Source organism: Amblyraja radiata, chromosome 23, assembly GCF_010909765.2.
Source record: "Amblyraja radiata isolate CabotCenter1 chromosome 23, sAmbRad1.1.pri, whole genome shotgun sequence".
Classification (NCBI taxonomy): Eukaryota; Metazoa; Chordata; class Chondrichthyes; order Rajiformes; family Rajidae; genus Amblyraja; species Amblyraja radiata.
The window spans coordinates 23,226,750-23,243,559 of NC_045978.1; the positions used below are offsets into that span (position 1 = coordinate 23,226,750).

The 16,810-nt window shown below is 47.4% G+C and overlaps 1 protein-coding gene across 1 annotated transcript; it reads right to left on the reverse strand.

The window, feature by feature from the left end:
* Positions 1-3,175: 3,175 nt before the first annotated feature.
* On the reverse strand, positions 3,176-14,849 carry slc52a3 (solute carrier family 52 member 3). The gene is made up of 3 exons (XM_033041275.1): positions 13,707-14,849; positions 8,010-8,133; positions 3,176-3,598 (listed from the first exon to the last, which is right to left on the reverse strand). Exons 1-3 carry the CDS (start codon positions 14,774-14,776, stop codon positions 3,386-3,388), a joined length of 1,407 nt encoding a protein of 468 aa, XP_032897166.1. The 5' UTR covers positions 14,777-14,849; the 3' UTR covers positions 3,176-3,385.
* Between the last annotated feature and the right edge of the window lie 1,961 nt (positions 14,850-16,810).

Sequence of the window (16,810 nt, forward strand, 5' to 3'; positions counted from 1 at the left end):
TTTGCTCTCTAGTAAAGCACTCTGCGACCTCTAAAAATCATTATCATTTCTCGATCAATAAAAACAAACTCTCTTGTCGGACGGCCTTTAAAGTCGCAAACAGTCCAAGGTATTTCGACGTTGTTGCCAATAATGGTTCAGAAGCTCACAACTCTGTGTAAGCGGGAGCAGTTCCCAGTCGTAAGTCTCACCGTGTTTCCTCATTATAGGTAACTCAGCCATTGGAAACCGTCTGTTTATCGACAAACTCGAGACCCGGCGGATTGTGGCTTCGGGGGGAGCCCGTCGAGCCGGTCCCCAGTGGCCGAACGGAAGACCCCATGGGCCACGGCCTGCAGGAGGAAGCCGCAGAGCTGGTCCCCTGCCCGTTGGGCCCAGTGGACCACCGGCCTGGGAGTGAGTAGCCCACCGAGCCGGACCCTGCTTGTCCCCCGAAGACCAGAGGGGGGAGCCGGCGATGACGGATGCCATGGGTGAGGAGCGAGGCCGGGAGGAGAGGAGAGGAACCGGGGTCCGGCAGACCGCACCTGCGAGGTCGACTGCGCGAAGCAAAGGTGGACGGGCAAGGAGAGGGACGTGGTGTCCATGGCTGGAGGCCCGCTACAGCCTGGGACTTGCCAGGAACCTTCACTGCTCATAAAAACTAGAGCGGGAACTTTTGAAAATGGCACCAATACATGGCACCTCGTGTATGCGGGCCCAGTAGACTATTTCTGTACACTTGCTAATCGAGGATCAGGGATACGGCTATACCCTACTGAACTGTTTGAATGAAAAAATACTTCATTGTGTCAGCACTTCTCACATGTAACAATAAAAGCATCATTGTGATCATTGAACCAAACTGTTCAGAGAAGAACGTTTGCCAATATGCACTGAACTTCAGAACTTCATAAAGATGAGGTTTCAAAATATAAATCAATAGTTCAAAGGTTGCAGGTTAAAATCGACTTTTTTCTTTCTCTCAATGAATTAAATTAATAAATGCAAAGCAAAATGCTGGAAATTTGATATAAAAACAGAAATTGTTGGAAATATGTAGGTCAGATGGTATCTGTGCAAAGAGAAAGAGTTAATATTAACGGTTAATGTTACCTTAATTAACAATATGGTGCATGGATAGGATAGGGTTAAAGGGAAAGATAAGGGCCAAACGCAGGCAAGTCAGACTCTTGCAGATGGGGCATCTTGGTCGGTTCAGGCAAGTTGGGCCGAACGGCCTGTTTCCATGCTGTATTCTATGGTTGATGGACTTTGATCAAAACTGTAAACTTCTAAAATGAAACAAGTTTAAGAAATGTTCAAAAGCAAAAAGACACAAAGTGCTGGAGGAGCTCAGCGGGTCAGGCAGCATCTGTGGAGGACATGCATAGCTGACATTCCAGGTTGAGACCCTTCTTCACATTCTGGCGCTGTGAGGCAGAGGCTCTGTGCCACTGTGCCCCTTTCACTGTGAAGATCGTGCCCTGGTTGAATCCCCAAACTGCAACACCTCGAACTTTTCTGCATTAAATTCCATCAAATATTCCTCAGCTGATCAAATCAGCTACTTTATCTAAAGTGACTGCTTTACCAAATACTCCCGTTCAAACTGCAGAGCTGATCCTGGGCTTCCATTTGCCCATCACCCTCGTTCTCCGCACCCAATCCTACTCTGAACTTTCTATCTTCAACATTTTTAAAGTTTAGTTTTGAGGTACAGCGTGGAAACAGGCCCTTCGGCCGGCTGAGTCCGTGCCGACCAGCGATCCCCGTACACAAGCACTACCCGACACACTGGGAACAATTTACCCCAGACAATTAACTTACAAACGCGTACATCCTTGGAGTGTGGGAGGAAACCGGCGCACCCGGAGAAAACCCACGCGGTCACGGGTAGAAAGCGCAAACTCCACACAGACAGCTCCCGTAGTCAGGATCGAACCCGGGTCTCTGGCATTGTGAGGCAGCAACTCTAACACTGCACACCGTGCCTTTCTGCACTTCCGACAAAGCCCAGCGTAAACTGGATGTAGCACTACCTCATCTTCCACCTTTCGTAGCCCCCAGTCCTTAACAAAGATCTTAACCTCTTCAAATAATCACCACCTTCTCTCAGTCAGCACCAGCTTCACTTCATTCAGCATCTCTTCATCCCCAGCCGTGCATAGACCATCCCTTTTGTCTTCTCTTTGCTTTAGCTCCAACTCTTCCCCATTCTGGTGAGAGGTCATAGACTCATAGTCATAGAGTGTGGAAACAGACTTTTCGGCCCAACTTGCCCACACTGACCAGCATGTCCCATCCACACTAGTCCTACCTGCCTGCATTTGGCCCATATCCCTCTAAACCTATCCTATCCATGTACCTGTCTAATTGGTTCTTAAACGTTGCGATAGTACCTGCCTCAGCTGCCTCCTCTGGCAGATTGTTCCATACATCCACCACCCTTTCCATGAAAAAGTTACCCCTCAGATGCCTATTAAATCTTTCCCCCCCTCACCTTGAACCTTTGTCCTCTAGTTCTTGGTTCCCCTACTCCGGGCAAAACACTCTGTGCATCTACCCGATCTATTCCTCTCATGATTTTATTCACCACGCTAAAGTCTTATGCCCCTGCCCCACTTAGGAAACCTGAACGGAAACCTCTGGAGACTTTGCGCCCCACCCAAGGTTTCCGTGCGGTTCCCGGAGGTTATCGGAGGTTTTTGTCAGTCTCCCTACCTGCTTCCACTACCTGCAACCTCCGGCAAACACCTGCAACCTCCGGGAACCGCACGGAAACCTTGAGTGGGGCGCAAAGTCTCCAGAGGTTTCCGTTCAGGTTTCCTAAGTGGGGGCAGGGACATAACTCTTCACAGTTTTTCTCTCCACAGATGCCGCCTGACCTCCTGAGTGTTTCCAACATTTTAGTTTTAGAGCTAGCATGGAAACAGGCCCTTCGGCCCACCCAGTCCATACTAATCATCGATCACCCCTTCACACCATTTCTACGTTATCCCACTTTCTCATCCACTCCCTACACACTTTGGGATGTGGGAGGGAGCCGGAGAACCCGGACGAAACCCACGTAGTCACAGGGAGAATGTGGACCATGCAGACTCCACACAGTGACAGCACCCGAGGTTTGGATCGAACCCGGCACTCTGGCGCTGTGAGGCAGAAGCTCTACCAACTGCGCCACCGTGCCGCCCTTTTAAAAAAATTGAGATTTCCAGCGACTTTGGCTTCTGGGTTAGCAACTGGACAAGTAAAAAAACAATGGATGGGACCAAAGGAGGCGGTGAGGTTTCTCTCGGAAACAGTAAAGTCCGTTGTCCCGAAGGTACAGTCAGTTTGTGGGCGGCAGGAATAGTTCACTGCTCTGCCTTCACCGCTGGGATCGCTGACCTCTCCGTGTTTTTGGTCAGGGGGGGCAGTTCGTGGTGCAGCTGTCCCCTGCTTGGAAGATCTCATACACATTCACAAGTGGAAACATGGTCAATGCTCCAATCATGGAGCCAAGCTGCACTGCAGCTCCACACCACACCAGGGCGCTGTAGCTCTCATCCCGGAAAATTATTCCAGTCATCACCTTGACATAGGACAGGGTCCCAGTAAATAAAATCCATGATAGGACCTGTGCAGACAAGAAACATCGCTTGTTATACAAAAATCACACCGTGAACTAAGCAAATAGACACAATTATATCACTGGCTGTGTGTAGAAAGGAACCGAAGATAGACACAAAGATCTGGAGGAACTCGGGAAGTCGGGCAGCATCTCTGGAGGAAAAAAAGGGGTCAGAACCCTTCTTCATCAATCTGAAGGGTTCAGACCTGAAACATCACCCATCCTTTTTCACCACAGATGTTGCCTGACCCCTTGTGTTATTCCAGCACTTTGTGTCTCTAAGTGGTTGTAGATTGGTTCCATGTCATGAAGTCATAGATTCAGAGTCATACAGCATGGAAACAGGTCCATCGGCCCAACTTGCCCACACCAGCCAGCATGTCTCATCTCCACTAGTCCCACCTGCCTGTCTTTGGCCCATATCCCCCTACACTATCCATGTGCCTGTCTAAATGTTTCTTAAACTTTGTGATAGTACCTGCCTCAAGTACCTCCTCCAGCAGCTCATTCCCTACACCCACCACCCTTTGTGTGAAACTCCCTTTAGTTTTAGAGCTAGCATGGAAACAGGCCCTTAAGCTCATCGAGTCCACGCTGACCATCGATCTCCCCTTCACACCAGTTCTATGTTTTCCCACTTTCTCATCCACTCCCAACGCACTGGGGGCACTATAAACACACAAGCACAGTGGCGTAGTGTCAGCACAAAATGCCTTGTATTTAGTTTAGGAAGGAACTGCACATGCTGGTTCATACCACACATAGATACAAAATGCTGGAGTAACTCAGTGGGTCAGGCAGCATCTCTGGAGAAAAGGAATAGGTGACGTTTCAGGCCCTTCTTCAGACTGAAAGTTGAGGTGGGGGAGGAGGGAGAGTAAACTGGAGGCAAGAAAAGGCCAGAACAAAACAGGACCGGCAAATCAGGGCCGGGATATCAAGAGGGATACAAGGATGCAAACAATGGAACTGGTCGGACAACTGGAGAGGGAGAGGGGAGGGAATGCGGGAATTCTCCAATTTCTTGAAATTAGAGAAATCAACATTCATACCGCTGGGTTGTAAGCTGTCCAAGAAAAATATGAGGTGCTGTTCCTCCAATTTGCATGTGGCCTCACTCTGACAGTGGAGGAGGCCCAGGACAGAAAGGTCAGTGGGAATGGGAAGGGGAGTTAAAGTGTTTGGCAACTGGGAGATTACATTGGCCAAGGCGGACGGAGCATAAATTAACACAATTATATTTGTGTTCAACGTGTTTAGTCTAGTTTGGTTTAGTTGGCACAGTGAAAAGTTGTGTGCTGTCCTGTCAATGAAAAATCTATACATGATTACGATCAAGCCATCCACAGTGTACAGATGCAGGATAAAGGGTATAATGTTTGGTGCAAGAGAAAGTTCAGTAAAGTCCGGTTAAAAATAGTCCAAGGGTCTCCAATGAGGTAGATGGTAGATCAGGACTGCTCTCTAGTTGGTGAGAGGAATCCGAAGGGTAACTTTTTCACACAGAGGGTGGTGGGTGTATGGAACAAGCTGCCAGAGGAGGTAGTTGAGGCTGGGACTATCCCATCGTTTATAAAACAGTTGGACAGATACATGGATGGGACAAGTTTGGAGGGTTATGGACCAAGCGCAGGCAAGTGGGACTAGGGTAGCTGCGACATTGTTGGCCGGTGTGGGCGAGTTGGGTCGAAGGGCCTGTTTCCACACTGTATTACTCTATGACTCTAAAACATAGACACAACAACAGTGTCACAAAAGCAAAGAGATGAAACGTATGTTGTTGGCAGCAATAAAACTCAGGGGGAAAAAATTAACAATGTTATTAAGGCAATGTCTACATAACCTATAATCATGGCAAGTGTGGTTATAGATTATTAGTTTATGGCAAGAAGTAAAACCTCCTTAAACCACCAAAGTGCTGATGTATAAATGCATTAAGCTTAAAACTAATTGGAACAACATTTCTACATTGCACAAAGAGTCTCAGGGGATAAGGCTGGTTCTCAACCCCAATCATAAATCTGATTAAAACGTCTCCCTGGATCTAGTTTAACCATCTGTTAATCTTTTGAAGATCACAACATGGATATAAAGGAGGAATAGAGAAGGAGGATTCTGTTTAGTTTGAGTTTAGAGATACAGTAATGGAAACAAGGCTGACTATCGGTTACCCGCTCGCACGCATTCCATGTTATCCCACTTCCACATCTAGTCTAGACACACCAGAGGAAAATTCTTTAGAGGTCAATTAACCTGCAAACCCGCACGTCTTGGGGATGTGGGAGGAGACTGGAGCAACTGGAGGAAAGCCACGCAGTCACAGGCAGTAGGTGCAAACTCCACACAGACAGTGCCCGAGGACAGGATCGAACCAGGGTCTCTGGTTGCCTCAAGCACCTCCTCTTCAATCAAGGAACTCCCAGAAGATTATGGTTAAGAGACCTTAGATTTTCTCAAGTGTTAAATCTCTGGTGGTGAATCTGTGGAATTCTCTGCCACAGAAGGTAGTTGAGGCCAGTTCATTGGCTATATTTAAGAGGGAGTTAGATGTGGCCCTTGTGGCTAAAGGGATCAGGGGGTATGGAGAGAAGGCAGGTACAGGATCTGAGTTGGATGATCAGCCATGATCATATTGAATGGCGGTGCAGGCTCGAAGGGCCAAATGGCCTACTCCTGCACCTATTTTCTATGTTTCTATGTAAACTTGGGAATTTGACAAAAGTTCAATGCTCTTGTTGGTTTAACTTGTATTCTGTTTGTGAATTCCAGCCACTGAAATGCTAGCCTCTGAATTAGGCCTGAAAATAATCAGCGACCTCTATCTCTCTCACTCACTCACTCACTCACTCACTCACTCACTCACTCACTCACTCACTCACTCACTCACTCTCTCTCTCTCTCTCTCTTTCTCTTTCTCTCTTTCTCTCTTTCTCTCTCTCTCTCTCTCTAACCCCCCCCCCCCCCCTCTCTCTGGCTCAATATCTTATTACATTGCTGATGCCAATATCTACAGGTCTGTGAAAGAGGTATTTGCAACAATAAATCTATTTTTCCTTCTCAACCCCATTCTCCAGCCTTCTCCTCATAATCTTTGACACCCTTACCAATCAAGAACCGATCAATCCGCTTTAAAAAACACCCAATTACGTTCCTTCCACTGCCGATTGTGGCAATGAATTCCACAGATTTACCAGCCGTTGGCTAAAGAAATTGCTACTCATCTCCTGGGTCATTTCCTGACCCATTCAGAGGGTCAGGAAGCATCTCTGGAGGACATGGATAGGTGACGTTTTGGGTCAGGACCCTTCTTCATACTGAAGAATGGACCCAACCCAAAACGCCGTCGATCTACGTTCTCCAGAGATACTGACTGACACGTTGTGGAATAACTTTGTGTTCAACCCAACATCTTTCTTTAGATTTTACTGGGTCCACTTCCACACATTAACTGAGCTACAGAAAGAGTTAAAGTTGCATTTGATGTCCCTGAAATGTAGAAGGACAGGGTTAAATGCATGATGTGGGCTCATTATTGATTCACCCATTGTTAGCGAGAAATCCAAAAGCAATTGACGCACATGTTGCAATCTCAGGTCAGCTCTCACGGCCTTCTGCCCACATGAACCAGGGAAATAAAGGAAGCATTTGGACTACAGACAGCAAATGTACAGACACAGGTCTGGGAATGAGGACTGGCCAGGAGTCAAGAGTTAAGAGTGTCATTTGTCCCAAACAGAACAATGAGTTTCTTATTTGCAGTATGTTACATGCAATGTGTATGTGTATATATATATATACTTACATACATATACATATATATATGCATATACATACACACTTAAAACAAACAACCAATAATAGTGCAAAATGACTAAACCAATGCCCCCAAGTCTGTTTCTCTAAAACTAAAACTAAAACTGAAGGAGGTAGCTGAGGCAGATACTATGATAGCATTTAAAACACACTTGGACAGGTATATGGATAGGAAAGTTATAGAGGGATAAGGGTCAAACATGGGCAGTTGGGACCAGCTTAGATGGGGCATCTTGGTCGGCATGGGCGTGTGTTGGGCTGATGGGCCTGTTTCCATGTTGTATGAACTCGAAACATTAAATTGCAGATGCTGCAATCCTGAGCAAAACACAAAGTACTGGAGTACCACACAACAGATCAGGCAGCATCTGGACAGAAAACGTTTCGGGTCGAGACCTGTATGAATTTATGCCTTCTATGACTTCTAATCCATCTTGAGCGCGCCCTTCAGCCACAAGTACAGAAATACCGGAGGAATAGAAAGCGAGAATGAAAGAACACAAGCAGGTGATTAGAAGGTCCAAGAGGGACCATGAAATATGATTGGCGAGTCGGACTAAGGAAAGTCCCGAGGTACGTTCACTGCATAACTGTTGCTACTCACGATGAGGGCAGAGCCCGCTGAGGAGTGCTCGAGTAAAGGGCAGGGACTCAGAGCGGCCATTGCCATGTTATAGGCACCAAACATCGTTCCCAGCACAGACAGGAACGCCAACAGCACCAAGGACCTGGGGAAGGAAAAGGCAAGGAAATTGTCAATGTTTTGTTGCAACCTCTGCAAACAAACTGTTCCTTCAGCCATAATCCTAGTTCTGAAATGTTATTCTGACACAAATACCAAATTAGAAGACCTTTTTGTAATGAGATAACTTGAGAGAGAGGGGAGAGGGGAGAGCTAGAGGGGAGAGAGAGGGGAGAGATGGCAGAGAGACAGAGAGACAGAGACACAGAGAGACAGAGAGACAGAGTGAGATTATAATGAGAATTAAAACAACATTGTTATTTTATAAATATTTTTGTCATGTATTACATAGAACATTTTATATTATATCATATGTACACCACTCTCTCTCTCTCTCGCTCTCTCTCTCTCTCTCGCTCTCTCTGTATGTTTAAAATATATATATATATATTTTTTTTAATACATTTTAATCAAACTGTCAAAGCAAATGTTGACTTTGACCAGTTGAGCCAAAGACCATGTTTAGCTTAGAGAAACAGCATAGAAACAGGCCCTTCGGCCCATCAAGACCATGCCTACCACCAATCATCCATTCACACTAGTTCTATGCTATCCCACTTTCGCATCCACTCCCTACACACGAGGGTCAAATTACAGAGGCTAATTAACCCACAAACCCACACGTCTTTGGGATAAGGGAGGAAACCGAAGTACCCGGAGGAAACCCACACGGTCACAGGGAGAACGCACAAACTCCACTCACAGACAGCAACCGAGGTCAGGATCGAACCAGGGTCCCTGGCGCTGTGAGGCAGTGACTCTACCAGCTGCGCCACTGTGAGTCGTAAAGCCTAAGAATTATAATGGAGGTAGTTCTGATAATCGCCTGGCCTTTTCATGCCGAGTGCATTCATGGCATGCTGAAATCTTTCCAGTTCTCTATATAACAACTTGGTTCTCTTGGCCTAGTTACAACATCACTGCTTGCAGATTCCACAATCCATTTATACAACCCCCAGTGCCAGCTGCATCCAGTCCCTGCTTTAATCACTCTTCCCGTCATCATTTTATTGTATTCACCTATCTGTGAACCTTGCACCAGGTAACAGCCAGCAAGAACACGAGTCATGTCTCTTATTCAACTGTTTGGACGTGTAGGGAGTGAACCATAGTTTTGATGTGGAGCTCAGGTAAAACCTGACTAGCACCTGGAAACATATTCTCCATAAAAAGGACACAAAGTGCTGGAGTAACTCAGCAGGTGAGGCAGCATCTATGGAGCGAAGGAAATAGGCAACCTTTCGGGTCAAAACCTTTCTTCAGACTGATGTGAGGGTGGGGGTGGGCGGGAGGATGAAAGGGAAAGGTGGAGCCAGAAGGCTGAGGGAGAGCTGAGAGGGGGAGGAGAAAGTATGGACTACCTGATATTAGAGAAGTCAATGTTCATTCCGTTGGGAGTGCAAACTGCCCAGCGGTATGAACTTCAGTTTAGTTTACTTTATTGTGATGTGTACCGAGGTACAGTGGAAAGCTTTTGTTGCGTGCTAACCAGTCAGCGGAAAGACTATACACGATTACAATCGAGCCACCCACATCTATTCTTGTTCTCAAGAGATGCTGCTTGACCCGTTGAGTTACTACAGCACTTTGTGTCTTTTACCCCATAATCCAGCACCTGCAGTTCCTTGTGTGTCAAAGATGGAGGGCATAATTTGAAGATGAGAGGGGCATGGGGCCAAAGTTTAAACGAGAAGTGAGCAGGATTTATTTACAGAGAGTGGTGGGTGTCTAGAACACGCTGCCGGGGATTGTGGTGGAGATAGATATAATAGTGGCGTTTAAGAGGCTGTTAGATAGGCACATGGAAGTACAGGGGATGGATAGATATGGATGATGTGCACACACAGATTAGTTTATCTTGGGTACACAAAAATGCTGGAGAAACTCAGCGGGTGCAACAGCATCTATGGAGCGAAGGAAATAGGCAACGTTTCGGGCCGAAACCCTTCTTCAGACTTGGCCTGTTCCTGTGCTGTGCTGTACTATTCAATGTCCATTATGTTTAGTTTCGATACAGCATGGAAAAAGGCCCTTTGGTCCATTGAGTCCACGGCGACCAATGATCACCAATACACTAGTTCTATTCTGCACACATTCTGGAGTGTGGGAGGAAACCGGAGCACCCGGAGAAAACCCACGCGGTCACAGGGAGAAAGTACAAACTCTGTACAGACAGCACCCGTGGTCGGGATCGAACCTGGGTCTCTGGCGCTGCGAGGCAGCAACTCTACCGCTGCTCCACCCTGTGCCACCCACTGTGTCCTGAATCTGTCCGGGGAGTGAATGGGGGAGAAATAGATTACTGTGTTTACTGGAGAAACTCAGTGAGGTTACTGTGACCTGGATAACATCGTAAACTGTTAGAAGAAAGCACTGCTGGAGGGAAAGACCAACAGCAGGAGAGCAAAGTGCAGAATTCAGGCAACAAATGCCAATGAGTGGAGAAGTGAAAATAAGTAACAATATAAGTACATTGCCAATCTTAGGCTGCCTTCCTTTATTCCTTGGAGCGCAGGAGGATGAGGAGTGATCTTATTAAGGTGTATAAAATCATGGGAGGGATGGATAGGGTGAATGCACAGCCCACGGGTGAACATCGAAGAGGTGGACTGAACTTTGCTGCCTTCCCTCACAGTGGGAAACGTTGATCCCGCTGTGGGGGGATGTTTTTTATGTTTAATGTTAAATTCTATAATGTTGTGTTTATTTCATTAGTGTGCTGCAATGGCAACTGAAATTTCATTGCACCAATTGGTGTATGTGACAATAAATGTCCTTTGTCCTTTTACTCAGAGTAGGAGAATCAAGAACCAGAGGACATAGGCATAAGGTGAGGGTGGGGGGGGGAAGATTTAATAGGAACCCAGGTGATAACTTTTTCACACAGAGGGTGGTGGGTGTATAATAATAATAATAATAGATTTTATTTGTGGGCGCCTTTCAAAAGTCTCAAGGACACCTTACAGAAATTAACAAGAGTAAAGACAAAAAAAATCAAAAACACAATGTGAAGAGAGAGCAGCGGCAGCTAAACCGCGCCAGCGTCCACTCTCCCTTTCGACAGCCATCTTGGACACAAACTAAAATAATCACTTACACACAAAAATCATGTGTGTATGGAGCGAGCTGCTAGAGGAGGTAGTTGAGGCAGGTACTATAACAACATTTACAAAAAATTTGGACAGATACACAGAGAGGAAAAGTTTAGAGGGATCATCGCTGGTCTCAGGGGTTAGAGGCGTCAGGGAGCATTGCTGGAGAAAGGGAATTGGTGACGCTTCAAGTTGGAACCCTTCTTCAGACTGAAAGTAGAGGGGGGAGGACTGGAGGTAGAAAAAAGGGGCGGAGATACAAGGAAGTGAACAGTGGAACTGATAGGACGACTAGGATGGAGGGGTGGGGGAGTGAGGGGAGGGGAGGGAATGCAGGGGTTCCTAGAAATTAGAGATATCAATTTTCCTGTTTCGGGTAGACACAAAATGCTGTAGTAATTCAGCGGGACAAGCAGCATCTCTGGACAGAAGGAATGGGTGACGTTTCGGCTCGAAACCCTTCTTCAGACTCGTGTTCCGGCTTCTGACACGAAACATCGCCTATTTCTTTTCTCCAGAGATGCTGCCTGACCCGCTGAGTTACTCCAGCATTTTGTGTCTTTCTTCTTTACAGGCAGCCTGGAGCATAAAGATGGCAAAATGTGTTTGAAGATGCTGGAGAACACAAATGAAAAATGCCAGTGTTGCTGATGTTGGACTCGGCAAAGACCCTGGAGTGAATCGTCTCGGAGAGCTGCTTGCACTGCCACTTGCTCTTGATAATGAAATTGTCAATCGTAATCGCAAGCAGATATTTACTGATCCATAAAACATCGTCCTCAGGGCTGGGAAATAGCAGGGTCAACAAGCCTCTATCTCAAGAACAGGTCTATTATTAAACTTTCTGCAAAGCAGAACAATTTATTCGGATTAAAATGCGCATTTGCTTTCAGGCAAATTCCACTGCATTGCATTTCTGGCTGTTCCGACAGATGAGTATGGTTTGGGAACGGCTGCATCCAAGGCCGCAACAAATTGCACAGATTTGTGGACGTAGCCCAGACCATCACACAAACTAACCTCCCTTCCATTGACTCCATCCACACTTCATGCAGCCTCATCAAGGCCTTCAGCAGAATCAAGGACCAGTCTCACCCCTCTTCTCTCCTCTCCCATCCCAGGCTAAAGTTTCAGGAGTTTGAAAACATACACCTTCAGATTCAGGGACAGTCTGTCACCAACTAGAGGGCGGTCCTAACCTCCCAGCAACCTCATTGGAGACACTCTGACTATCTTTAATCAGACTTTATCTCGCACTAAACGTTATAGCCTTTATCATGTATCAGTACACTGTGGACGGCTTGATTGTAATCATGTATGACTGGATAATACGCAACAAAAGAAGTGTTTCACTGAACCTCAGCACACGTGACAATAAACTAAACTTCAAGCTCAATAGATGCACAAACATGATATTGTAAGGTCATAAGAACATAGGATCAGAATTAGGCCATTCAGCCCATCAGGCCGAATAAAGGGATCTACCTTTAGATTGGAGACGAGGAGGAGAGATAAACACAAAAAGCTGGATTAACTCAGCGGGACAGGCAGCATCTCTGGAGAGAAGGAATGGGTGATGTTTTGGGTCGAGACCCTTCTTCTTTATCCAGAGGGTAATGAATCTGTAGATTCATTGCCACAAATAGCTTGAAGGCCAAGTCATTGGGTATTTTTAAAGCGGAGATTGACAGGTTGTTGATTAGTTAGTGCGTCAAAGGTGGGCAAAGGCAGTTGAGAGGGAAAAATACATCGGCCATGATCGAATGGTTTAGTTTAATTTAGTTTAGTTTAGAGAAACAGCACGGAAACAGGCCCTTCGGCCCACCATGTCCGCGCCGACCAGCGATCCCCGCACAATAACACCCACTAGGGATCATTTTTACATTCACCAAACCTGTACGTCTTTGGAATGTGGGAGGAAACCGAAGATCTCGGAGAAAACCCACGCAGATGACAGGGAGAACGTACAAACTCCGTACAGACAGCACCCGTAATCAGGATCGAACCCGGGTCTCCGCCGCTGCATTCGCTGTAAGGCAGCAACTCTACTGCTGCGCCATCGTGACTGGCTCCACCACTGCGCCACCGTAGTGTAGACTGGCAATGGGAGCTCCTATGCCTAATGGTGTTCTATGCACGATTCAACCATCTGCATATGCATATGTCTGCAAAATATTTTGCATTTATACATGGAGACACAAGAGGCTGCGGATGCCGAAATCTTGCCCATTTCTCCCAGCATCTCCCCAAACCTACCCCCACTTGAGATTACCAAGGTACATTCTCTCAAATGCAGGAAGAACAGTCTTTAGCATCCAATACCCACATTTACAATGAAATCTTCTGGATCGAGATTGCCCCCCTCCCCTCCCCCAGTGTCTATCTTCCCTCTTATCTCCCATTCTTTCTCCTCATCCTTGCCCCTTGAAAGGACCACAACAATGTTCTCACGGTGGGTGTGACCTACCTGTTGGGCAGGATCAAAGCGATGACGCAGGCGATGGGATTAGCCATGGAGCTTAAGGCAGCAGAGAGATGGTAGGCGGTGTTACCATAGGGCAAACACGAATAGCTCTGCACTGAGGGAAGGAACCCGTTGGTCAATGAATTCACCCAGAGCACCAGTAGGTAGAGGAACAGAAGCTGGTGCCTGGAATACCCACTGAGCTTTGTCGCTGTCAGGCTTTGTGTTTCCACTACCAGCTTAGAATTGGCCGCCTGCTTCTGAAGGTTCATCAGACTGGGGTCTTGGACATCACCTGGTCCCTTGGGGACGTATTTGCCCATTTCCCGTTCGACGGTGGATACGGGCGCTACTCGAGCGGAGGTTTGCTCGTCGCTGGGCCTCCCGCGGGGTAGCAGGGCCACACGAGTGAGGAGAACAAAAGCCACCAGGCAGACGACCATCATGACCATGAGGAAGACCAGGAAGGTCTCGGTGGTGAAGTTGGCCTGCACGTAGTGTGTTTCCACCTGGTGGAGGCCGGCGCCAGCGGTGAGGTTACCGGTGGTCCCGTTGTCCGCCTTCGAGATGTTGACGCACTTGATCATCCCGGCCCCCTGGCCGATTGCCACCAGACCCGGGACAAAACCACTCAGGCCCTCCCCAATGAAGTAAGTGGTCATGTACCTTGTGTGGAGCCTCATCATGAAGGGGAGGAAGGTCACTGAGGACGTGCAGTCCACCAGGGATAAGAAAAAGGTCAATATCAGAAAGGCTGTGCTGTGGAGTTTGCCCGCCAGGAGTGTTGTTTCCTTCCACAAGAAGACCAACAACAAGCTGGCCAAGAGGCCGATGCTCAGGATGACATAGATGGCGACGATCTCCTTCAACTTCCCCGGTGCAAACTTGTGCATGAGGGTGACGGACAGAGGCCCCACGTTGGCCAGCTGGATGATGATGGTGAGGTAGGAGGGTAGGTCCCAACCTTCAGGCAACACGTTGACAATGAGTGGCAACTCCACCCAAAGCCCATTGATGGCGATCCATGAGCCCATGCCGAATATACACGCCAGTAGATGCACAGCGAGGACCATGGTGCCGCCCGCACCAGACAACAACTCAGTCTACGGGACGGAGAGGACTTGCATCTGACGATGGATGGCCGAAAGGTGGACCTCTCTCCTGCAAACATCAAAATAAAACAATGAGATCACCAGCTATGGTGCCATGCCACACCAAGGTGGTTTTACACAGGGTAGAGGAATCAAGAACCAGAATCAATGAATCTAGGCTGCACAGTGGCTCAGCAGTAGAGATGCTGCCTCACAGCACCAGAGACCCGGGTTCGATTCTGACTAAGGGTGTCGTCTATACGGAGTTTGCACGTTCTCCCTGCGACCGCGTGGGTTTTCTCCACGTGCTCCGGTTTCCTCCCGCACTCTGAAGACGTGCATGTTTGTAGGTTAATTGGCTTCTGTAAATTATCACTAGTGTGTCAGATCGAACTAGTGAATTGGTGATTATTGGTCGGCATTGACTCGGTAGATCGAAGGGCCCATTTCCAAGCTGCTCCAAAACTAAACTAAACTAAACTTAGCTAGAGGTCACACAAAATTGCTGGGGAAACTCAGCGGGTGCAGCAGCATCTATGGAGCGAAGGAAATAGGCGACGTTTCGGGCCGAAACCCTTCTTCAGCTAGAGGTCATATGTTTAAGGTGAGAGGGCAATCTGAGAGGCAACATTTTCACACAGAGGGTATATATACCTCAGAGGAGGTAGTTGAGGCAGGTACTATAACAACATTTAAAAGACTGTTGGACTGGTATGTGGACAGGAAAGGTTTGGCGGGATATGGGCAGGCGGGACTAGTGTAGATGTGGGAAGCTTGGTCGGCATGGGCAGGTTGGGTCGAGGGGCCTGTTTCTGTGCCGTATGACTCCATATATGCAAGGAACTGCAGATGTTGGAGTCCTGAGCAAAACGCAAAGTGCTGGAAGAAGTCAGCATCTGTAGAGGGAATGGGCAGATAACGTATTGGGTTGAGACCCTTCTTCAGAGGGTCTTCTGAAGATCGGAAAGTTCCCGGACGGAAACGTCGTCTGCTCATTCCCTCCAATTGGTATGAAAGGCCTTGTTACACACTGTACAACATCTGTGACTCCATGGTGGGTCAGAATCAGTGGGCTGAAGGGCCTGATGTAGTATTGTATGATTCAATAGTTCCCTCCATGACTCCTCATCCATTAATCCCACTGAGAATGAGCCCTTTGAATTTGAAGTCCTATCCACGTTGCTGTGAAACCAGCCCCTTTTAAGCCATTGTTGCAATGGTGAAACTAATTATTCATTCCTTTTACTTCCTCCAAAACTTTTTCCTTGGAACATTCCAAAGTTGACGTCAACCGAGCGCAGCCATTCTGTTACTACACTCAGCTGATAAATGATTTACAGAGTCTGCGGGAGCCTTTCAAATGTGTTTGCTTCAGATATTCACGGAGGTGGAGAGATCTGGAGTGAGAGGACCATGGACACGTCTTCAGCGACGCATAGGGCGGCACGGTGGCGCCGGTGATAGGGCTGCTGTCTCACAGCGCCAGAGACCCAGGTTCAATCCCAACTACGGGTGCTACATATGGAGTTTGTACGTTCTCCCTGTGACCGCGTGGGTTGTCTCCGGGTGCTCCAGCAGCAGCACAACCGATTTGTAAACATGGTACTCAATAGATAACATAATAAGCTAAGGAAAATAAATCATTACATTTTTTTTTAAAAACAATATGGTGCAAAACAAATGAGAGACCCTAGTTCCTAGTGCAGCCAAGGCAGTTCATAGTTCGCAGTTCAGTTGGGAGTTCGTAGTGTTCAATACCCTGATCGTTTTTGGGAAGAAGCAGCTGCTGAACATGGACGTAACAGTATATACCTTCTTCCCGATGGCAGGGGTGAAATAAGGATGGTGTGGATCTCTGATGATGCTGGCTGCCTGTTTGAGACATCGCTTCGACGGTGGGGAGGCCAGTACCGTAATCCCCCGATCCTGACCTCGTGTGCTATCTGTGTGAAATTTGCAAGGTCTCCCTGTGACCGTGTGGGTTTCCTCCGGGTGCTCTGGTTTCCTCCCACATCC